The 22,725-nt window shown below is 50.6% G+C and overlaps 4 protein-coding genes across 4 annotated transcripts; 2 read left to right on the top strand and 2 right to left on the bottom strand.

Moving 5' to 3' along the window:
- Positions 1-799: 799 nt before the first annotated feature.
- On the bottom strand, positions 800-2,114 carry LOC129546216 (interferon lambda-3-like). Its single transcript, XM_055411083.2, has 5 exons — positions 1,929-2,114; positions 1,580-1,657; positions 1,174-1,317; positions 986-1,069; positions 800-898 (listed from the first exon to the last, which is right to left on the bottom strand). The coding sequence occupies exons 1-5, from the start codon at positions 2,112-2,114 to the stop codon at positions 800-802; spliced, it is 591 nt and encodes a 196-aa protein (XP_055267058.2).
- Positions 2,115-5,422: 3,308 nt separating this feature from the next.
- On the bottom strand, positions 5,423-7,178 carry LOC129547311 (interferon lambda-4-like). Its single transcript, XM_055413198.2, has 6 exons — positions 7,151-7,178; positions 6,711-6,886; positions 6,217-6,288; positions 5,988-6,131; positions 5,681-5,755; positions 5,423-5,521 (listed from the first exon to the last, which is right to left on the bottom strand). Exons 1-6 carry the CDS (start codon positions 7,176-7,178, stop codon positions 5,423-5,425), a joined length of 594 nt encoding a protein of 197 aa, XP_055269173.2.
- Positions 7,179-14,604: 7,426 nt separating this feature from the next.
- Positions 14,605-16,357, top strand: LOC129547312 (interferon lambda-4-like). The gene is made up of 6 exons (XM_055413199.2): positions 14,605-14,714; positions 14,986-15,052; positions 15,492-15,563; positions 15,649-15,792; positions 16,025-16,099; positions 16,259-16,357. The coding sequence occupies exons 1-6, from the start codon at positions 14,605-14,607 to the stop codon at positions 16,355-16,357; spliced, it is 567 nt and encodes a 188-aa protein (XP_055269174.2).
- A 2,857-nt stretch (positions 16,358-19,214) lies between these two features.
- LOC129546217 (interferon lambda-3-like) lies at positions 19,215-20,526 on the top strand. Its single transcript, XM_088830476.1, has 5 exons — positions 19,215-19,400; positions 19,669-19,746; positions 20,009-20,152; positions 20,257-20,340; positions 20,428-20,526. Exons 1-5 carry the CDS (start codon positions 19,215-19,217, stop codon positions 20,524-20,526), a joined length of 591 nt encoding a protein of 196 aa, XP_088686602.1.
- The last annotated feature ends 2,199 nt before the right edge of the window (positions 20,527-22,725 follow it).

Below are 22,725 nucleotides of genomic sequence, written 5' to 3' on the forward strand. Positions count from 1 at the left end.
CCCCATCCCAGACCTATGAATAAATCCTATTACACATGCAGGTGTAATTAAAGAATCTGAAGACGTAATTAAGATTTATTGACTTCGAAATAGAGAGATTATCCTGGATTCCCTGAGTAGACTCAATCTACACACACGTTCTTAAAAGCAGAGAAATTTCTCAGGCTGAAGGTAGAAGAGAAATGTGGCAAAGGGAGAAATGAGAGATACTGCAAGCATAAGAAGGATTTGACTCACGATTTCAGATTCTGAGTTCTAGGGTCCTCATTAACGGACCAAGAGCTAAGGATGGGCCATCACAGCAAAGGAAATGAAACCTTAGTCTGACAACCATAAGGAACAGAATCCTGCTGACAACTTAAAATGAGTTTGAAAGGGGATCCTTTCCTGAGCCTCTGAAACTATCCAGCCAGCCGCATTTTGACTTAGCCTGTGAGACCCACAGCAGAGAAACTACCCAAGCCCACCCAGATTCCTGACCTGTGTGTTAGATAATGAATTTGTGTTCTGTGGAGACTTTCAATTTGTGAGAATTTGTTGTGGCACCAAAAAAAAAAAAAAGAATTCATATATACAAATACAGAGACCCACACCAGAAGAAGTATCATTTTCTCATTGTTTATTTGTATATTTTTTTACAAAAAGTAGAAAAATAAACATAATGGGTCTGAGTTTGAGAAATGTCATCCATAAATAAATAAATAAATAATTATTTGGAGGCAATAAATTAAAGAAAACTGGCTTTGATGCATAAGAAGTATCTAAAAAGGTGGGACAGGTTGCAGGCAGGTCTCCGGGGTCAGACACACTGGTCTCCACTGGCAACACATTTCAGGTCCCGGGTGAGGAGGCGGAAGAGGTTGAACATCACAGAGGCTTCGAGGCAGTCCTGGGACTCCTGAGGGGAGAGAGGGATGGCTCAGTATCTCCCACGCCTGGGATCCCAGCTGCCCCAGACATCAGTTTGCCTTCTCCGCTCACTCACCTTCTTCCGGGCCTCCTGGAGCCGGTGCAGCCAGTGGTGGAGGCGGCCCCGGGGCCTGGGGCCTGCTGTGGGCTGAGCTGGGACCTGTGGGCAGAGGAGAGAGGGGTGAGGCTGTGAGGCGGAGCCGGGGACCGAGGGGGATGTCCGGGTGGTCAGAGTCCAGACCCGGCCCGGGGCCCAGCACTCACACAGGCCTGGAGCTTGGAGTGGATGTGCTGCAGCGTGAGAAGGGGCTGCTCCAGGCTGTGGCCCAGGGATGAGTTAGCCATGGCCTCCAGGACCGTCAGTGTCAGGGCCAGCTCTGCCTCCAGAGCCACGGGGCGCTCCCACACCTGAGGAGGAGACAGGAGACACGTGAGAGCTGCACGTGAGAGAGACCAGGTGAGGGGACAGGTGAGGGGACAGGGGAAGGGACAGAGGGAGGGGGAAGCCAGGGTCAGGTGAGAGACACAGTCCACGTGCTTGGCTGAGGGGAAGCAGCGGGAGAGGACTGGGGAGGGCAGGGAGAGAAGGACCCGTGAGAAGGAGGAGGTGAGGGGGCACCTGCAGAGCCAGAGCAGATGAGGGCAGGTGGGCCTGACTCTCCCAACTCACCTGCAGGTGCTTCAGGTCCCGGGTCCTGGGGAACAGGCGGGCGCTGCAGTCCCAGTCCTTCTGCAAGAGCGAGTCTTCCTAGAAAGCAAGGGCAAGGTCGGATCACAGCGGGAGGGACGGAGTGGGGACCCCAGGGAGACCGGAGGATGGCCAGCAACAGAGGAGGGGAGGTTAACTTCCCAAAGGATGGTAGAGGCTCATCCAGTGCAGGGCAGGAGATCGCCCACTGCGGGGAGGGGGGAGGTCAGCCCCCTGGAAAGAGGGCAGACCTGCCTGCAGCCCAGGTAGTCTAGGAGCCCACAGGAGGGGGCTGGGGCTCGCCCACTGCAGGAGGGGTGGGGAGACTCACAAAGGCATCCTTGGCCGTCTTGAAGGCCTGCAGCTCTTGAGGGGACAGAGACTTGAACTGGGCCATGTGGCAGCCCCTGGCAGGTGGGAGGGCCCTGGGGGCAGAGGGCACAGGAGCTGCTCCTGTCCTGCTCAGCGCCACGGTCATCAGCATCAGCATCAGCACCCGCGTGCAGCCCAGGGCCATGTCTGGTTAAGGAAGGAGAGAAAGGTGAGGGGAGGGCGGGCGTCAGGGAGTGAGGGTGCAGGCTCTGGGGAGGTGAGGGTCCCAGACAATGTTGTGGGGGCTCACCCAGCTTCATTCCTGCTCTCTGGTCTCTGTCAGAATGGGGGATCAAGTGTCCACTCTGAGGCTGTTGCCTGGGATCTCAGTCTTGTCTGGCGTCTCTGACTTCAGCCTCCTCTTCTGGATCTCGGCTCTGCTCCGTTCGTGTCTCTGAACTTCCAGCTCCGTCTGAGGTGTAACTGCTGCCTGAGCTCCATGGTGCAGCTTTTAGCCTGTGCAGCCGGGCAATTCCAGCTGATGTAGGAAAAGTGAAAACACAGGTAAAGGCTGACGGTGGCCACCAGGGGAGGCCCAGGCTGGGAAAGCCCAGAGCAGGGCGGAGCCAGTGAGCCAGGTGAGCAACTGAGCGAAAGAGAAAATGACATCGATCCGTGCTCACCTCGAATGAGTGATGGAGTAACGAGTGAGTCATGAGTGAATGAAGACAAAATCAGGACGGGGACAGCTTCAGCTCCACGAGGGCTGTGTATGTGGGGGTTCTCCTGCAGGGACCAGGCTGGTTTAAGACTGGTGGGGAGGGGACAGAGGGATTTTCTTTTTTGCAGATGCCCCAGTGCAGGGAATAGAAGGAAAAGGCACCTGTAGAAGGTGTTACCTTGAACAACCTGGACCTTCCAAGAGGGAGGCTGTTCAGAGGATGGGAGAAGATCCAGGGGCGCTGTTGAGGGTGCGGAGAGGGGGTCAGAAAGGCAAAAACACTCTGGAACTAGGAGAGGAGACCAGCTCCTCCCCACCTGTTGATAGTGACAGAATGGGGGAGGGGCGGAGTCTGCACTAACCTGTTCTCTGATTGTCAGGCACAGAGGGACCCAGGAATAGGAGGCTCTGCTATGAAATTGGGGTGTGACCAAGACTTCAGGGAAATCAGCTGGGTTTGAGAAAAATGCCTTCATTCACTAAGTAATTATTTACTCCCCACTTTGGGTTAGATTCTTTTTAAGATACCAAGAAAACAATATTGAAAAAAATGAAAGGCATAAAACAATCCTTAATGGAGTTTTGTTATTTGTGTGTGTTTTTTTTTTTCACAAGAAAAAAGGTACCAGAGAGTATGGGATGGGGGATTAGGCATGTGGGATGTATTATGTTAGGTAACATCAGATAATGGAAAATGAAAGAAATGAACCAGGGTTGAGAAGAATGGAAGAGAAAGTTTGCACTAAATAAGGTAATGACGTGATACTTGAGAGCAGACCTAAAGGAAGTGAGGGAAGGAACTCTGTGGAGATCTGAGAGGGAGCCTTCTAAGAAAAGGAAACAGTCAGTGCAAAAGGAAAAGAGAGAGAACCTCCTCCTTTTGTGAGCCTATGTCTCTGCTGCAATGTGGTCTTGAATACTCGTGATCGCACCAAAGACATCCATGCTTACCTACATTTCAAATTCAGAAGATATTGCAGGGACTCGGAGAAGTTAAGAAAGTTGTTCAAGGTCACACAGCAAATAACCAGTGAGGGCAGGATGTGAACTGAATTTTGTCTGAAACCAGAAAATAGCCCCTGCACTCAGCAGCCCCCGTGTGGTTAGCTCTCTTGGACTTGGAGGGAGTTGGATTTTTCCAATAGCAGGCATGGAGTCCTTTTGACCATTCCTCCCACCCCCTCTTTCCTTCATTCGTAATTCCAGGGAGAGGGTGGACCAAAGTCTTCAGCTGGGAATATCTTTGAACACTAATGCATAATAATGTTTCCAAAGCAACAGCAGGGATGTGCCCAAGGCACCTACCAGTGTTCTGGTCAGTTCTGTCAATTGTAGGGACCTTATATCACAGGAGGAGATATTGCTAAAAGGAATCCTGAAAATTGACAAAATACCTCAAAATTCTTAAACATCATAGTGCTACTCTTACAAAGGAAGTTCAGGGGAGTGGTTAAGAGCTTGGGAAGAAAGTGGAAGTGTTAGTGCAGTCACCTCCAACTGTTTGAACTCTTGAACTGTAGCTCAGCAGGCTCCTCTGTCCATGGGATTCTCCAGAAAAACCGATACTGGAGTGGGTTGCCATTTCCTCCTCCAGGGGATCTTCCTGACCTAGGGATTGAACCTGGGTCTCTTCCATTGCAGGAAGATTCTTTACACTCTGAGATACCAGGTAGGAGCCTGGGAGCTGGAGTTAAAGATTCTGGGGTTCAAACCGGGCTCTGACCATCACTAGTTGTGTGACCTTGGGAAACAGGCCTTGTAGCTGTCCATAAAGATTGTTCATCCACAGGTTCAGACTTTTTTTTTTTTTTGCCCCACAGTGGGGCAAGTAGGATCTTAATTCTCCAACCAGAGATCCATCTCAAGCCCCATGCACTGGAAGCCCAGCATGTTAACCACTGGACCACCAAGGAAGTCCCTTGACAAATTTTTAAAGTCCAATTGTTTTGCATTTATATGTGTGATGATTCAATGGAGATCAATTACTACTGCCATTCCATGACTTCAGCTGGAAGTTTCAGAAACATTACTTCAATGTATATTACTCACTGCAAGAGAAGTGCAATAATGCCATGGCATGGATGAGAAAACTGAAGCTCAAAGAGGATTTGTCCAGAGACACAACTATGAAGTGGCAGGGACAGAACTGAAACTCAAGTCACCTGATTTCTCTGTCTCAGAATTCTGTGCTCAACAGCCCTCCTCACAAAGATCACAGGAGAACAACCAACAGAAATGCAAAAAATATTGAATAATTGGCAATAAATTAACAACGGAAGAAAAAATAGCAAATACACACAGAAACTTCATCAATACAAAACACACAAGTTATGGAATTAAAAGAAAAATAAAAAACTGCTTCTCAGGACTTTTGGCCCCTTACGACCCAGTCCCTCAGGGAATGAGGCCTCCCCAGCCGGAGCTCCAGGAGTCACAGATTCATGGACTCTCAAGGTGACCACTGAAGGTTCAAAGCTGGGATTGGAACCTGTCACGGGACAAGGGTTCCTGTAAGTACAGAAGCAGAAACCGGTCCATGGTCCGTGGTGGTGGTCAGCGACCAAGGCAGACACGGACTCCAGTCTTTTCCTGGGAGGTTCTTAGGGCAACGCATCCCACGGGAACACCGCTGCTTCCCGGGGACTCTTCCTGGTCTTTGGGGAAAGAGCGCCTCAGGCACCAGCGCAGGGTCGAGGCTGAGAGACCCCCTGGTTCAGGGAGGCCGCGGAGGAGGGCGGCGCCCGCAGCCAGGCGCTCTGAGCGCTCCGGGTCCAGACGGAGCGGCGGCGGCATCACAGACAAGGCCCCGCGCGCGCCACCAGCCGCAGGTCCCACGCGAGCAGGCGCAGGAGCTGGAAGATGACGGTGGCTTCGTGGCACCGAGGCGAGTCCTGCAGCCGGGAAGGAGGCAGGGCGGGGCTGAGCCAGGACTCGCCTTCCCGCGAGACCCCCGCTCCAGACCCTCAGGGCTGCAAGCCCGGCCCCCGCCCCGTCTGCGCCTCCCGCCGTCCTCCCCGCGGCCCAGCCGCGCCCGCGCCGGCTCCACTCACAGCTCGGCCAGTCTGCGGACGCCTCCCGGGCCGCCGCGGGGACCTCCTCCAGGAGCCTCGCCGGGCCAGCTGGAGCTGGAGCGGGGAAGGCGGTCAGCGAAGGCGGTGGAGACCCGAGCCTCCCGTCCCCTCCCGGGGGACTCGGGCCCTCTCCCTGCCGGCCGCAGAGCAAAGCCGGGAGGATGCGGCTCGTGCCCGTGCCCGTTTCCGGGCTCAGCGGGACAGCTTCGCAGTGCGGGTCGTGGCCCTGAGACCAGGGGCGCAGGGCGAGCCGGAGCGGCGCGGGGCCGGGCCGCCGAGCACTCACGCAGGCCGCCACGTCCCGCCCCGCGGCCGCCAGCAGCTCCAGGGTCTGCCCGACGCCGGGGAAGAGCTCGGGGCTCGGCAGGCGGCTCAGCACGGCCTGGGCGTCGGCGAGGTCGCGGGCCACCCGGCGGAGCATCGCACAGGACTGCGGGGACCGGGCTGGAGTCAGACGGGGCGGCGCCCGAGCCGCCCCCCACCACACACACAGCCCCGCCGGCCTCGCGCCTCACCGACGGCCGGGGAGGGTTCCTCCTCGGGCGGATCGAGCAGTTTTGGGGCCCCCAGCTCAGCGTCTCTTCTTCCTGCGGGACAAGAGCTGGGTGACGCACGGCCTCCTGGCCAGGGCCCCTGGAGCACTGGGACGTCGAGGATTCCTGGACGTGGATCAGGACTGGTCGGGACGGTGGTGTTTTTCGTGTCCTGAACCAGGCTGCGCTCTGATGAGTGAGCTGAAATGCACCCGCCCTCTGTGTGCGGAGTCTGCGCCTCGACGTCGAGTCGAGTCCGCCTGGAGGGGGCGTCCCATCTGTGATGCGCTTCAAGGTCTTGTATGACCAACCACCAGAGCCTCAGGGAAGGGGTCGGGGTTCACAGTTCTGGACTCAGAGATCCGCCATGCACCTACTAGACTCTTGTTTGCCAGGGCCCCTCGGGAGAAAGACTGGCATCTCGGAGTCCCGTGGTGCCAGGGGCGGAGGGGCGGGGGCCTCTGAGCATCACTCACGTACTGGTCCCTCAGCGCCTTGACAGCCAGCAGCGCCCGGGGGTCCAAGGAGCGATAGTGTGAGAGGAGGCAGCGCTGAGGCTCAGTCACGTTGGGGTTGGCAGCTACATCCACGATCGCCAAGACCCACAATCCCACGGCCACTGCGGCTGCCCTACTCTGCTCCATCTCTGCTCCTGCTGGAGGCGACAGATGTCAGGGAGCAAAAAGAGAAGGCCCTGAGTCCAAGCCCCTGCCTCTGGTTAGACTGGCACAAGGACTGCCGCTCACAGCGTGGATGCTGATCACACCCGGGGGAAGAGACGGGGAGGGTCCTGACACCCCTCCTACCCTCAGCCCCTCTCCCCTCTCCCCTCACCTGCACTGTGTCTTGGGTGCCTGGCACTGCAGCAGGGCCTGTCTTCCACTGGCCTCTGGGTGGTGTCCAGAGTGGTGCCCACCTGGGTCGGCGGTGCCTGCACCCTCCATGGTGGCTTTTAAGTGTTTCAACGGGGACCAGTGAGCAACCGGGTTTCCCCGGTGCAGGGTAAGCTTTCCCAACGTCAGTGCTGGCTATTGATCGGCCCAGAGGGTTGTAGGCATGCATGTGAGGACTTTAACCCACAGTGGGGCAGTGCCAGCAATGATGCCACCCCAGCTGACTGCCAACACTTCCAGTCCCTTTCTGTATCCTTTCACTTCCATCACCCTGGGTGTCTTTATCTCTTTTCTATAACGCCGATTAGCTCTTACAGTTACCAGGCCCTGTTCCAAGGAATTGATATGTACTCATCTCACCTAATGTTCCAAAAATGACACTGCAAGACTCGTTCTATTATACCTCCAATTTGCAAATGGGAAAACCGTGGCATGGTAAGACGAAGACACTTCTCTAAGATACGCAGTTCATAATCGGCAGAGGCAGGATTCGAGCCTGTCCTCAAACCAGCTCCAAAGCTTGATCTCTAAGCCATAACTACCCCCTACCCCATATCTGATTTAGTGCCTCCTCCCTTGCCTTTTCTGTCCTCATTTTATTCTGTTTCTCTTTCTTCCTCTCTATTCGCCTCCCCTTTTGTCTCCACCTCTTTGGTCCTGTTTTTGTCTCTGTCAGTAACTTCGTTTGTTTCTTATTCCTTTTTCTCACTGAGAGATGGAGTATTTCCTGCCATATCAATAGACAAGGATGTCACAGCCGTCAGTGATTCCCGCCCTCCAAAGGTGAATTTCTGAGCCCAGGAAGGAGAACAACATCGGCAGCCATCAAGCTGTAACCACTCCCTACGGTGAACGCTGGGGAACTCAGGATACTGGCCCCAGAGAGCGGAGATGCATATGAAAGGAATGATTTCAGTGAGTCCAGACTCTTCCATCTTTGCATGCAAGGAAAAGCACTGAATTCCTTAACTTGTGGTATCTGATTTTCTTTAATTCACAAAAATACTTCTGATGTTCAGACTTCCTACCCCTTGATGCAAATTTCAATGTAACCTGACTTCCTCCCCCTCCCACCTCTTCGGAGTAGTTCTCCCAGGACCGCTTGAGATGCTGCCTCCTGGACGTAAGTCCTGAAAATTCCCACCGAATCAAATGTAACTCAGCTTTTTTTTAGTCAACGTCGCCAGCACTCAAGTGTCCCTCTGTCTTGGTGTGTCTCAGCCAGTCTCTGTTTCGGTGTAAAAATAAAATCTCCTGGACTTTCCTGGTGGCTCAGTGGTAAAGAATCGCCTGCCAGCGCAGGGGACGTAGGTTCCATCCCTGGGCTGGGAAGATTCCACGTGCTGAGGGACAACAGAGCCCATGCACCGCAACTACTGAGCCAGTGCTCTAGGGCCCACGCTCCGCAACAAAAGAAAGTATTGCAATGAGAAGCCTGCACATTGTAACTAGAGAGTAGCCCTCATTCGCTGCAACTGAAGAAGGCCTGCAACAAGAACCCAACAGAGCCCAAATAAAAATAAATAAAAGGGACTTCCCTGGTGGTCCAGTGGCTAATACTCTGGGCCTGGGTTCGATCCCTGGTCAGGGAACTAGGTCTCACATGCCAAAGCTAAGACCCTGGTGCAGCCAAATAAATAAATAAAAATATTAAATAAATAAATAAAACCTACTACTTTTCCTGATAAAATTAGTAATGCAGGGCCATTGGATAATGCCTAGAAAATAGAGACATGCATAAGGGAGAAAAAAAAAAATCTGTAAATTCACCACCCACCTCACCCTGTCTCGCCTCACCCCAGCTCTGGAACAATTTTTCCAATGTGTAGAAATGTTACATATATTGATTTGTGTGTATGTTTTCTGATTATCGAAGTAACACATTCATTATAAAGATTCAGCCAATTTAAAAAAAACATACAACTTGAGAGTCTTTAATCCCACTTCCTGGAGGTAATCTTTTTAGCAGTTAGTTGCTAATCCTTTTTTTTCCTTTTTTTCCTCTATGAACAATTTCTGCCAAGTTGCAACTTGTCTGTATACAGTTTCGTAGCCTGCTTTTTTGTGTCTTACCATTATCTCTCATTTGCATTCCCCCACATCTTTAATTATACTGTATCAGTGAGGTCCCCTGCATGAAACAGATGGCCTAATCAATTTAGGATAATTTGAAGTGGTTAATACCAGGAGTGTTTACCAAGCAATTGGATGGTAAAGGGAGCAGAGGAGGAGTAGTTCAAGGTCTTGGGGCCCAGCCAGAGTGGGTCTGTCATCCCTAAGCCTGAAGAAAGCGGATAGAGGAGGGAGGGGTTACCTGACCTGGGAAGAAGAGAGTCACACACACAGGTGGAGGAAAAGAGAAGTAAATACACTGACTGTATTCTATTTTCCCTCTCTCAGGCCATATTACTAGGCTCCCCATTGACTGCACTCAACAGAAGCCAAAGGCCAGCTTCTGGGGCCCAGAGGAGGCTAGAGACGTGGGAAGAATGAACTTGGAGGGGCAGATGGAAGGCAATTTGCCTGTACCACTAGTAAGGCTTCCAATCTAATGGGATTATTGAATAACCAATCCCAAACTCCTATCGGTGGGCATTGATATTCTAGAGTCCAGTCTTTTGTTAAAGTCATGCTTCTCAAGACTAGGGGAGAGAAAAGGAGTAACTTTTTCATTCTTTTAATGGTGTCTGTCATAGAGCTGAAATTTAAAATTTTTCTAATTCATCAATTTTTTTTCTTCCATGTCTTGTGCTTTCAGCATATACAAAAAAATCATCACCACGGTTCCCTAGATTTTCTCCTATACTACATTATAGGAGTTTTAGAATTCTGCACTTTACATTTAGGTCTATGATATATTTTAAGTTAATTTTTGTGAAAATGTGCAAAGTCTGCATCGAGGTTTATTTATTTATATTTATTTTTGGCCACACCCTAAGGCATGCAGGATTTAGTTCCCGGACCAGGGACTGAAACTTCGCCCCCTGTAGCAGACGCTCGGAATCTAAACCACTGGGCCACCAGGGAATTCCCTATCCAGTTGTTTCAATACCATTTGTGGGAAGACTATCCTTTTTTTTATTGAATTGCCTTTAGTCCTTTCTCAAAAATCAATTGACTGCATTTGTGTGGGTCTATTCCTGGGCACTCTCTTCTGTTACATTTATTTATTTATCTTTTCACTAATAACAGAGTCTTGATTATTGTAGCTTTATAGTAAGTCTTAATGTGAGAGTGTCAGTCCTCCAACATTGTTCTTTAATACTGTGAAAGCTACTTTTGAATTTCTGTTTAAAAGAATTCTGTTTAACAGAATTTAAAATTCTGTTTAAACTTTCACTTTGTCAATATCCACAAATTAACTTGTTGGAACTTTGGATTGCATTGACTCTATAGATGAAGTTAGGAAGAACTGACATCTTGACAATATTGAGTCTTCCTATCCATATTCATAGAAGAGTTCTATTTTTAGATGTTCTTTTACTTCTCTCATCAGAGTTTTATAGTGTTTCTCATACACATTTTGTTAGATTTGTATTAATTACTTAAGTATTTCATTTTGGGGGATGCTGAATGTAAATGGTATTTTTAATTTCAAATTTAAGTTGTTCATTGAAAGCAATAGGCTTTTTGTATTAACCTTATATCCTGCCACCTTGCTGTAATCGCTTATTGATTCAGAAATGTGTTTTATTTTTTCCCCAGAAACATGTTTTTAAAGACATAAAATTAAATACACAGGACTATTAAGAAAACTGATTATATTGAAACACAGTTACCAAAACATTAGAGTAACTTTGCAATAAGTGATACATATGCCTCTTTATTAATGATCTAAGTACAAGATAGAGCAATAGGTTTAACAACTACTATACGAGTACGTCAAGGCTGTATATTGTCACCTTGCTTATTTAACTTATATGCAGAGTACATCATGAGGAATGCTGGGCTGGAAGAAGCACAAGCTGGAATCAAGATTGCTGGGAGAAATATCAATAACTTCAGATATGCAGATGACACCACCCTTTTGGCAGAAAGTGAAGAGGAACTCAAAAGCCTCTTGATGAAAGTGAAAGAGGAGAGTGAAAAGGTTGGCTTGAAGCTCAACATTCAGAAAACAAAGATCATGGCATCTGTCCCATCACTTCATGGGAAATAGATGGAAAAACAGTGGAAACAGTGTCAGACTTTATTTTTTTGGGCTCCAAAATCACTGCAGATGCTGATTGCAGCCATGAAATTAAAAGACGCTTACTCCTTGGAAGGAAAGTTATGACCAATCTAGATAGTATATTAAAAAGCAGAGACATTACTTTGCCAACCAAGGTCCATCTAGTCAAGGCAATGGTTTTTCCCATGGTCATGTATGGATGTGAGAGTTGGACTGTGAAGAAAGCTGATCGCCGAAGAATCGATGCTTTTGAACTGTGGTGCTGGAGAAGACTCTTGAGAGTCCCTTGGACTGCAAGGAGATCCAACCAGTCCATTCTAAAGGAGATCAATCCTGGATGTTCATTGGAGGGACTGATGCTAAAGCTGAAACTGCAATACTTTGGCCACTTCATGAGACGAGTTGACTCACTGGAAAAGACTCTGATGCTGGGAAAGGTTGGGGGCGGGAGGAGAAGGGGACAACAGAGAATGAGATGGCTGGATGGCATCACCGACTCTATGGACATGAGTTTGAGTGAACTCTGGGAGTTGGTGATGGACAGGGAGGCCTGGTGTGCTGTGATTCATGGGGTCGCTGAGAGTCAGACACGACTGAGCGACTGAACTGAACTGACTGAACAGGAGTAAATGATATTTTGAGACATGTGCCATATCTGTAATATGCTATGAAATATCTGTGCCTTCTTTTATGACAAAGTCACAACTTCTGCTATTATTGTAGCTTGTTGCTTACATTCATAAGGGAAAGAAATGCTAAATTTCAGTTAGAGGTTAGTGAAGAAGGAGATGTAACTTTCTCCCATGCAAGTTCACCCTCCCCTGAATCCTGCTGTAGGAGTGGTTCATGAACCCCAGGTTAAGCTGGACTTTAAAGAGAATGAAGTAGATCTATATGTATTGACACGGAAAAATCTTCAAGACATAGACTGAAAAAAGGAAATTGTTGAGAAAAATACAATGTTGTGACACTCCTTGTGTTTAGAAATACTCATACGTGCAAAAGCAATTCACTGGAAAAAAAAATAGCCCTTTCAAAAACAATGCTGGGCTTCCTTAGTGGCTTCAGTTCAGTTCAGTTCAGTCGCTCAGTTGTGTCCGACTCTTTGCGACCCCATGAATCACAGCACGCCAGGCCTCGTAGTGGTGAAGAATCTGCCTGTCACTGCAGGAGATACCTGGTTCGACTCCTGGTCTGGGAAGATTCCACTTGACCCGAACCAACTAAGCCTGTGCACAATTATTGAGCCTGTGCTCTGGAGCCCAGGAACTGCAACTATTGAAGCCCCCACTGAAGCACCCTAGAACTCCTACTCTGCAGCAAGAGAAGCCACCAGTATAAGAAGCCCATGCACTGAAATGAAGAGTAGATCTCACTTGCGGCAACTAAAGAAAGTCTGTGAAGTAATGAAGACCAGACACAGCTAAGAATAAGTAAATTAATTAACTAAAAAAACAATGCTGGAGTAATTGGACATCCACAGGCCCAACAATGAACCTTGACCTAAAACTCACACGAAAATAAAAATTAACTCAATATGGAGCACCGACTTAAATGTAAAACATAAAGCTATAGAAGTTAGAAAAATTTAGGAAGACCATCTTCAAGGTCTAGAGGTGGACAAAGGGATTAATCCATAAAAGGAAAATTGATCAACTGAACTTGATCAAAAATTTTTGCTCTGTGAAAGACCATGTTAAGAAGATAGGACTTCTCTCATGGTACAGTGGATAAGAACCCACCTGCCAATCCAGGGGACATGGGTTCGATCCTGGATCCAGGAAGATCCCACATGGCTGGGAGCAACTAAGCCTGTGCTCCACAACTACTGAGCCCATGCTCTAGATCCAGTGAGCCACAACTACTGAGCCCAAGTGCTGCAGCTACTAAAGCCCATGTGCCTAGAGCCTGTGCTCCACAACAAGCCACCACAATGAGAAGCCAGAGTGCTGCAACCAGAGAGAGCCCTCGTGAAGCAATGACAACCCCGCACAACCAAAAATAACTACTTAATTAAAAAAGAAGTTAGAAAGAGGAGCTAAAGACTGGGAGAAAATACTTGCAAACCACCCATCTGATGAAGGACTAGTATCTTGAATAGATAAAGAACTCTCAAAACTCAACAGTAGAAAAATTAAACAATCCATTTGGGAAATGGGCAAAAGACGTTAAGAGACATTTCACCAAAGAGTGAAAGTTAGGAAATAAGTATATGAAAAGATGTTGGACATTATTAGCCATTAGAGAGATGCAAATTAAAACCACAACGACATACCATTATACGGCTATCAGAATGCCTAAAAAAATAGTGACAACATCAAATGCTAGTGAGGCTACAGGAAACTGATCACTCATTGCTGGTGTAAATGCAAAATGGTACAGCCCCTCTGGAAAACAGGGTTGGTCGTTTCTTAAAAAACTAAACATGCGGGGCTTCCCTGGTGGTTCAGTGGTGAAGAATCTGTCTCCCAATGCAGGAGACGCAGGTTCAATCCCTGGCCTGGGAAGATCCTACATACTGTAGAGCAACTAAGCCTGTTAGTTGGCAATTGGTAGAGGACTACATATCATTTAATAGAGTGTTATTAAATGATATTTATTCATTTACTAATTATAAAACTATTGTTCATTTGCTGTTGAAAAGTTGGAATTGCAGACATGTTTTTCTCAACCATTGTTAACAATAATTATAGCTGATACATGCTGAGCATTTCCTGAATGAAGAATTCCATGGACAGAGAAACCAGGTGGACTACATATAGTCCATGGAATCACAAAGAGTCAGACACAATTGAAACAACTTAACATGCACACACACGAAATAATACCCTAAGGAAGACAGAATTTTTCTAAGACCCAGATGAGGAAAACAGCTGAAAAACAGAAGGGAGGGATATTGTGCAAGGAAAGAGAAAGAAAAAGACAGAGAAGACAGGATGTAATGACAAAAAAGCGTGATGGAAGAGCAAGCATTAGAAACCCTAGTATGAGCTCCTGGAGGGCAGGCACTTGTATTGGTACCTCTGCCAAGCTTGCAGTTTCCAGTTGAAGCAATGGTGTGTTTTCAGTTCATTGCTAGAGAGCAAAAGAAAGATCAACAAAAAAGACACAGTCCAGACAGCAAACAGTAGCAATTGGCTCAGGAGTGAGGGTCAGGCAGAGTTATCGCTGGCACTGGCCCAAGGTGGGTAAAGTCCACACACACTGACCACTGGCCAGTGGCCAGCACTGACGTTGGGAAAGCTTACCCTGCACTGGGGAAGCCCGGTTGCTCACTGGTCCCCGTTGTCCCTCTTAAAAGCCACCATGGAGGGTGCAGGCACTGCCGACCCAGGTGGGCACCACTCTGGACACCACCCAGAGGCCAGTGGAAGACAGGCCCTGCTGCAGTGCCAGGCACCCAAGACACAGTGCAGGTGAGGAGTGAGGGGAGAGGGGCTGAGGGTAGGAGGGGTGTCAGGACCCTCCCCGTCTCTTCCCCCGGGTGTGATCAGCGTCCACGCTGTGAGCGGCAGTCCTTGTGCCAGTCTAACCAGAGGCAGGGACTTGGACTCAGAGCCTTGTCTTTGGGCTCCTTGACATCTGTCGCCTCCAGCAGGAGCAGAAATGGGGTGGAGTGGCGCAGCCACAGCGGCCGTAGGGCTGTGGGTTTTGGTAACCCCGACGTGACTGAACCCGACACTGTCTCCTCTCACATTATCGCTCCTTGGACTCCTGGGCGCGGCTGGCTGTCAAGGCACTGAGGGACAACTACGTGAATGATGCTCAGAGGCCCTGGTCCCCCCGCTCCAGGACCCTCCGGTCCTGGGCCCTCCAGGCTCAGACAAACCAGTCTTTGGCCCGAGGGTCGCTCATGTTCTAGACTCCAGCAGGCACACCTCTGGTTTCAGGGTCCACAACTGTGACTCTGACGTCTTCCCGGGTGTCCCGTATTGGCTCACATACGGCCTTGGAGAAGGTCACAGAGGGGCGCCCCCTCCAGGCGGACTTAGCTCCAGGTCGAGGCGCCGGCTCCGCACCGGGAAGGCGGGAGCATTACAGATCCGCACACTTATCAGAGCGCAGTCTGGTTCGGGACTCGAAAAACACCACCGTCCCGACCAGTCCTGATCCACGTCCAGGAATCCTCGACGTCCCAGTGCTCCAGGGGCCCTGGCCAGGAGGCCGTGCGTCACCCAGCTCTTGTCCCGCAGGAAGAAGAGACGCTGAGCTGGGGGCCCCAAAACTGCTCGATCCGCCCGAGGAGGAACCCTCCCCGGCCGTCGGTGAGGCGCGAGGCCGGCGGGGCTGTGTGTGTGGTGGGGGGCGGCTCGGGCGCCGCCCCGTCTGACTCCAGCCCGGTCCCCGCAGTCCTGTGCGATGCTCCGCCGGGTGGCCCGCGACCTCGCCGACGCCCAGGCCGTGCTGAGCCGCCTGCCGAGCCCCGAGCTCTTCCCCGGCGTCGGGCAGACCCTGGAGCTGCTGGCGGCCGCGGGGCGGGACGTGGCGGCCTGCGTGAGTGCTCGGCGGCCCGGCCCCGCGCCGCTCCGGCTCGCCCTGCGCCCCTGGTCTCAGGGCCACGACCCGCACTGCGAAGCTGTCCCGCTGAGCCCGGAAACGGGCACGGGCACGAGCCGCATCCTCCCGGCTTTGCTCTGCGGCCGGCAGGGAGAGGGCCCGAGTCCCCCGGGAGGGGACGGGAGGCTCGGGTCTCCACCGCCTTCGCTGACCGCCTTCCCCGCTCCAGCTCCAGCTGGCCCGGCGAGGCTCCTGGAGGAGGTCCCCGCGGCGGCCCGGGAGGCGTCCGCAGACTGGCCGAGCTGTGAGTGGAGCCGGCGCGGGCGCGGCTGGGCCGCGGGGAGGACGGCGGGAGGCGCAGACGGGGCGGGGGCCGGGCTTGCAGCCCTGAGGGTCTGGAGCGGGGGTCTCGCGGGAAGGCGAGTCCTGGCTCAGCCCCGCCCTGCCTCCTTCCCGGCTGCAGGACTCGCCTCGGTGCCACGAAGCCACCGTCATCTTCCAGCTCCTGCGCCTGCTCGCGTGGGACCTGCGGCTGGTGGCGCGCGCGGGGCCTTGTCTGTGATGCCGCCGCCGCTCCGTCTGGACCCGGAGCGCTCAGAGCGCCTGGCTGCGGGCGCCGCCCTCCTCCGCGGCCTCCCTGAACCAGGGGGTCTCTCAGCCTCGACCCTGCGCTGGTGCCTGAGGCGCTCTTTCCCCAAAGACCAGGAAGAGTCCCCGGGAAGCAGCGGTGTTCCCGTGGGATGCGTTGCCCTAAGAACCTCCCAGGAAAAGACTGGAGTCCGTGTCTGCCTTGGTCGCTGACCACCACCACGGACCATGGACCGGTTTCTGCTTCTGTACTTACAGGAACCCTTGTCCCGTGACAGGTTCCAATCCCAGCTTTGAACCTTCAGTGGTCACCTTGAGAGTCCATGAATCTGTGACTCCTGGAGCTCCGGCTGGGGAGGCCTCATTCCCTGAGGGACTGGGTCGTAAGGGGCCAAAAGTCCTGAGAAGCAGTTTTTTATTTTTCTTTTAATTCCATAACTTGTGTGTTTTGTATTGATGAAGTTTCTGTGTGTATTTGCTATTCTGTCTTCTGTTGTTAATTTATTGCCAATTATTAAATATTTTTTTGCATTTCTGTTGGTGGTTTCTCCTGTGATCATTGTGAGGGGGGCTGTTGATCACAAAATGCTGAGACAGGGAAATCAGGTGACTTGAGTTTCAGTTCTGTCCCTGCCACTTCATAACTGTGTGTCTGGACAAATTGCTTCTCTTTGAGCCTAGTTTTTTCATCTATGCCATGACATTATTACATTTCCTTTGCAGTGAGTAATATACATTGAGATAATGTTTCTGAAGCTTCCAGCTGAAGTCACAGAATGGCCTTAATAACTGGTCTCCATTAAATCCACACACATAAATGCACAAAAACTGTACTTCTTTCATTTGTCCTGACCTGTGGATGGGCCACCATTGTAGCCAAGTGCAAAGACTGTTTCCCAAGGTCACATAGGTAGTGATCAGAACCATGTTTAAACCCAGAATATTTTCCTCCAGCTCCAATGCTCTTAACCACTCCCCTGAACTTCCTTTCTAAGAGAAACAGTATTTAGGAATTTTCAGATAAACAGTCAATTTTCATGATTCATTGTTGTAGGGATATCTTCTCCCCTGATATAAGGTGCGTGCAATTGACAGAAACCGACCAGAACACTTGTAGGTGCCCAAGGCACATCCCTGAGGTTGCTTTGGAAACATGATTATGCATTGGAGCTCATAGATATACCCAGATGAGGACTGTGGTCCACGCTTTCCAGGACTCCACACTTTCTGTTGGAGAAATCCATTCCCTCCAAGTCCAGATCTAGCCACACTGGGGCTGTTGAGTGCAGAAGTTACTTATCTGCTGTTAGACAAAACTCAGTTCACATCCTGCCCTCACTGGTTATTTGCTGTGTGACCTTGAACAACTTTCTTAACCTCTCCGAGTCCCTGCAATATCTTCTGTATTTGAAATATAGGTAAGCATGGATGTCTTTGGTGCAATCACGAGTATTCAAGACCACATTGCAGCAGACAGGCTCACAGGAGGAGGAGGTTCTCTCTCTTTTCCTTTTGCACTGGCTGTTCCCTTTTCTTAGAAGGCTCCTTCTCAGATCTCCACAGAGCTCCTTCCCTCACTTCCTTTAGGTCTGCTCTCAAGTATCACGTCATTACCTTATTTAGTGCAAACTTTCTCTTCCATTCTTCTCAACCCTGGTTCATTTCTTTCATTTTCCATTATCTGATGTTACCTAACATAATACATCCCACATGCCTAATCCCCCATCCCATACTCTCTGGTACCTTTTTTCTTGTGAAAAAAAAAAAAACACAAATAACAAAACTCCATTAAGGATTGTTTTATGCCTTTCATTTTTTTCAATACTGTTTTCTCGGTACCTTAAAAAGAATCTAACCCAAAGTGGGGAGTAAATAATTACTTGGTGAATGAAGGCATTTTTCTCAAACCCAGCTGATTTCCCTGAAGTCTTGGTCACACCCCAATTTCATAGCAGAGCCTCCTATTCCTGGGTCCCTCTGTGCCTGACAATCAGAGAACAGGTTAGTGCAGACTCCGCCCCTCCCCCATTCTGTCACTATCAACAGGTGGGGAGGAGCTGGTCTCCTCTCCTAGTTCCAGAGTGTTTTTGCCTTTCTGACCCCCTCTCCGCACCCTCAACAGCGCCCCTGGATCTTCTCCCATCCTCTGAACAGCCTCCCTCTTGGAAGGTCGGGGTTGTTCAAGGTAACACCATCTACAGGTGCCTTTTCCTTCTATTCCCGCACTGGGGCATCTGCAAAAGAAAATCCCTCTGTCCCCTCCCCACCCAGTCCTAAATCAACCTGGTCTCTGCAGGAGACTTGCCCCTGTGGGGCTGAAGCTACTCCAGTCCGGATTTTGTCTTCATTACTCACTTCCTCGGAGGTGAGCAGGGAGGTGAGCACAAGCCAATGTCGGTTTCTCTTTCACTCAGTTGCTCACCTGGCTCACTGGCTCCACCCTGCTCTGGGCTTTCCAGTGCTAGCCTGTAGCTGTGTTTTCACTTTTCCTACATCAGCTGGGATTGCCCGGCTGCACAGGCTAAAAGCTGCACCATGGAGCTCAGGCAGCAGTTACACCTCAGACAGAGCTGGAAGTTCAGAGACACGAACGGAGCAGAGCCGAGATCCAGAAGAGGAGGCTGAAGTCAGAGACACCAGACAAGACTGAGATCCCAGGCAACAGCCTCAGAGTGGACACTTGATCCCCCATTCTGACAGAGACCAGAGAGCAGGAATGAAGCTGGGTGAGCCCCCACAACATTGTCTGGGACCCTCACCTCCCCAGAGCCTGCACCCTCACTCCCTGACGCCCGCCCTCCCCTCACCTTTCTCTCCTTCCTTAACCAGACATGGCCCTGGGCTGCACGCGGGTGCTGATGCTGATGCTGATGACCGTGGCGCTGAGCAGGACAGGAGCAGCTCCTGTGCCCTCTGCCCCCAGGGCCCTCCCACCTGCCAGGGGCTGCCACATGGCCCAGTTCAAGTCTCTGTCCCCTCAAGAGCTGCAGGCCTTCAAGACGGCCAAGGATGCCTTTGTGAGTCTCCCCACCCCTCCTGCAGTGGGCGAGCCCCAGCCCCCTCCTGTGGGCTCCTAGACTACCTGGGCTGCAGGCAGGTCTGCCCCCTCCCGGAGCTGACATCCCCCCTCCCCGCAGTGGGCGATCTCCTGCCCTGCACTGGATGAGCCTCTACCATCCTTTGGGAAGTTAACCTCCCCTCCTCTGTTGCTGGCCATCCTCCGGTCTCCCTGGGGTCCCCACTCCGTCCCTCCCGCTGTGATCCGACCTTGCCCTTGCTTTCTAGGAAGACTCGCTCTTGCAGAAGGACTGGGACTGCAGCGCCCGCCTGTTCCCCAGGACCCGGGACCTGAAGCACCTGCAGGTGAGTTGGGAGAGTCAGGCCCACCTGCCCTCATCTGCTCTGGCTCTGCAGGTGCCCCCTCACCTCCTCCTTCTCACGGGTCCTTCTCTCCCTGCCCTCCCCAGTCCTCTCCCGCTGCTTCCCCTCAGCCAAGCACGTGGACTGTGTCTCTCACCTGACCCTGGCTTCCCCCTCCCTCTGTCCCTTCCCCTGTCCCCTCACCTGTCCCCTCACCTGGTCTCTCTCACGTGCAGCTCTCACGTGTCTCCTGTCTCCTCCTCAGGTGTGGGAGCGCCCCGTGGCTCTGGAGGCAGAGCTGGCCCTGACACTGACGGTCCTGGAGGCCATGGCTAACTCATCCCTGGGCCACAGCCTGGAGCAGCCCCTTCTCACGCTGCAGCACATCCACTCCAAGCTCCAGGCCTGTGTGAGTGCTGGGCCCCGGGCCGGGTCTGGACTCTGACCACCCGGACATCCCCCTCGGTCCCCGGCTCCGCCTCACAGCCTCACCCCTCTCTCCTCTGCCCACAGGTCCCAGCTCAGCCCACAGCAGGCCCCAGGCCCCGGGGCCGCCTCCACCACTGGCTGCACCGGCTCCAGGAGGCCCGGAAGAAGGTGAGTGAGCGGAGAAGGCAAACTGATGTCTGGGGCAGCTGGGATCCCAGGCGTGGGAGATACTGAGCCATCCCTCTCTCCCCTCAGGAGTCCCAGGACTGCCTCGAAGCCTCTGTGATGTTCAACCTCTTCCGCCTCCTCACGCGGGACCTGAAATGTGTTGCCAGTGGAGACCAGTGTGTCTGACCCCGGAGACCTGCCTGCAACCTGTCCCACCTTTTTAGATATTTTTTATGCACCAGCTACCTCCATTGGATTATTGGTTCTAGATTCCTATTTTTTTATGAAGCCCCTAAATTATATTTATTCTTGTACTTTTTATACAATGTGTGAAAATAAACTATTTGTTCATGACATTGACCTTGTTCATATGTGTCTGAATATGTGACTGCATATGTGGCAGGGGGAATGGGAAGAGAGAAATGAAGAGAATATGAAAGAACAGTGACTTGCCTGGTGGCACAGCAGAAAAGAATCTGCCTGCGAGCGCAGGGAACGTGGTTCAGCTCCTGGTTGGGGAGAACTTCATGTGCCATGGAGCAGCTAAGCCTTCGGGCCACAGCTACTGAGGTGGCGCTCTACAGCTCACAAGCTGTAGGCCCTCGAGGTACAGCTACTGAAGTGCACGCACGCAGGGCCTGTGCATGCAACAGAGAGACCACTGCAATGAGAAGCCCATAAACTGAAACAAAGAGTAGCCCCTGTTTTCTGCAACTAGAAAAATCCTGCATGCAACAGTAAAGACCCAGCACAGCCAAAAATAAAGAAGTAAATAATTTTTAAAAAGAGAATATAAAAGGATGAATGAGCAAGGGGTGAAATAATTACTAAGGATTTTTCCAACCACAGCAAGGGAAGATTTTATTGCACCACAAGCTGTCATTACATTAAGAAAAAAGAGGTCTAGAGGTGGCTGGGTCTGGGTCAGATCAGTGGGACAATGTCTTTATCATGGACCTACAGTCTGTGAGTATGTTTAAGGATATGTGGTAAAATTGTGTTTATGGTTCATTCAACCCAACTACCTGTGGTTCTGAACTTGGGATGGCTTGTCAGGTTGGAGATTTGCTGGGAGAAATATCACAGAGGAAGTTATCACCAAAAACTATTTAGTTCCACTGTGAGCATTGTCCTATGTAGACAATTGAGTTGGCTACAAATCACTTTTGCTTCTGATCTATGTGTCTTTCATTTCCTTTTCTTGCCTTTTTGGAATGGACAGGACTGCACTACCATGTTGAGTAAGAAGGGTGAGACAGGACATGTTTGCCTTCTTCCTGATCTTAGGGGAAAGCATTCAGTTTCACCATTAAGTGTAAATGTCAGCTGTAGGGTTTTTTTTGTAGATGCTCTTTTCTTTTCTTTCTTTCCTTTTTTAAAATTTATATATTGATTTGGCTGTGCCAGGTCTTAGTTGCTGCATATGGGATCTAGTTTCTTGACCAGGGATCAAACCCTGGCCCCTAGCATTGGGAGCTTGAAGTCTTAGCCACTGGGCCACCAGGGAGGTCCCAAGATGCTTTTTTTCAAGTTGAGGAAGTTCCTTTTCATTCCTATTTTTTCTAAGAGTTTTCAAAAATCATAAATGGATGTCTGGGTTTGGTAAATGTTTTTTCTTCATTGATATGATCATGTGATTTTTTTTCTTTAGCCTGTCTTGGTGAATTGTATTGATTGGTTTTCAAATGTTGAACCGATCTTGTATCCTTGGAATGAATCCCTTAGGTGGTTCTTTTAGCGTACTGCTGAATTCTATGTGCCAACATTTTGTTAAGGATTTTTGTGTCTATATGCATTACTTTCCTTTGTGTAAGATAACAAGTTCAAATTATTTTTTAAGCCAGTCGAGTTAAAACTTACTGTTGTGCTGTGCTGTGCTCTGTCACTTCAGTCATGTCTGACTCTGCGACCCTACGGACTATAGCCCACCAGGCTCCTCCATCCATAGGATTCTCCAGTCAAGAATACTGGAGTAGGTTGCCATGCCCTCCTCCAGGGGATCTTCCCAGGCCTGAGACTGAACCCACATCTCCTGTGTCTCCTGCATTGCAGGAGAATTCTTTATTGTTGAGCCACCAGGTAAGCCCAAAACTTACTGTTACTTGCAGCCAAAAGCATCCTTAATGATACACATGGAAACGAAAGGCAGGTTTCCCACAGAGCTGATGAATTCTGTCAGCATGGGATTGTTATGCCTCCACCATACCCAAGACTGTCATTGATACAAAGCTGCAAAGAGTCCTCATAATCAGTATCCATGGAAGGGGGGCAGGAAGATGAATAACCTGGGGCTACAATCCAGGGAAACAGGCTCTTCTGCCTGCCCCGGTCTCTATGACATCACTATTCCTTCAAACCTCTGTTTCTTGAAAGTTTCACTCCAAC

Source organism: Moschus berezovskii, chromosome 22 (assembly GCF_049115385.1).
Source record: "Moschus berezovskii isolate FMDL1 chromosome 22, NW_MosBer_1.0, whole genome shotgun sequence".
NCBI lineage: Eukaryota > Metazoa > Chordata > Mammalia > Artiodactyla > Moschidae > Moschus > Moschus berezovskii.

What these genes read in the sequence shown, in the direction of transcription:
- LOC129546216 (XM_055411083.2), bottom strand. Translation starts at nt 2,114, where the DNA reads ATGGCCCTGGGCTGCACGCGGGTGCTGATGCTGATGCTGATGACCGTG. An exon ending in ACTCCAAGCTCCAGGCCTGT is followed by an intron (nt 1,070 to 1,173) that starts GTGAGTGCTGGG and finishes CTCTGCCCACAG; the next exon opens with GTCCCAGCTCAGCCCACAGC. An exon ending in TCCAGGAGGCCCGGAAGAAG is followed by an intron (nt 899 to 985) that starts GTGAGTGAGCGG and finishes CTCTCCCCTCAG; the next exon opens with GAGTCCCAGGACTGCCTCGA.
- LOC129547311 (XM_055413198.2), bottom strand. Translation starts at nt 7,178, where the DNA reads ATGGAGGGTGCAGGCACCGCCGACCCAG. An exon ending in TGCAGGCACCGCCGACCCAG is followed by an intron (nt 6,887 to 7,150) that starts GTGGGCACCACT and finishes CGCCTCCAGCAG; the next exon opens with GAGCAGAGATGGAGCAGAGT. An exon ending in GTCCGCAGACTGGCCGAGCT is followed by an intron (nt 5,522 to 5,680) that starts GTGAGTGGAGCC and finishes TCCCGGCTGCAG; the next exon opens with GACTCGCCTCGGTGCCACGA.
- LOC129547312 (XM_055413199.2), top strand. Translation starts at nt 14,605, where the DNA reads ATGGAGGGTGCAGGCACTGCCGACCCAGGTGGGCACCACTCTGGACAC. An exon ending in AGGCACTGAGGGACAACTAC is followed by an intron (nt 15,053 to 15,491) that starts GTGAATGATGCT and finishes CTTGTCCCGCAG; the next exon opens with GAAGAAGAGACGCTGAGCTG. An exon ending in GGCGGGACGTGGCGGCCTGC is followed by an intron (nt 15,793 to 16,024) that starts GTGAGTGCTCGG and finishes TCCCCGCTCCAG; the next exon opens with CTCCAGCTGGCCCGGCGAGG.
- LOC129546217 (XM_088830476.1), top strand. Translation starts at nt 19,215, where the DNA reads ATGGCCCTGGGCTGCACGCGGGTGCTGATGCTGATGCTGATGACCGTG. An exon ending in AGACGGCCAAGGATGCCTTT is followed by an intron (nt 19,401 to 19,668) that starts GTGAGTCTCCCC and finishes CTTGCTTTCTAG; the next exon opens with GAAGACTCGCTCTTGCAGAA. An exon ending in TCCAGGAGGCCCGGAAGAAG is followed by an intron (nt 20,341 to 20,427) that starts GTGAGTGAGCGG and finishes CTCTCCCCTCAG; the next exon opens with GAGTCCCAGGACTGCCTCGA.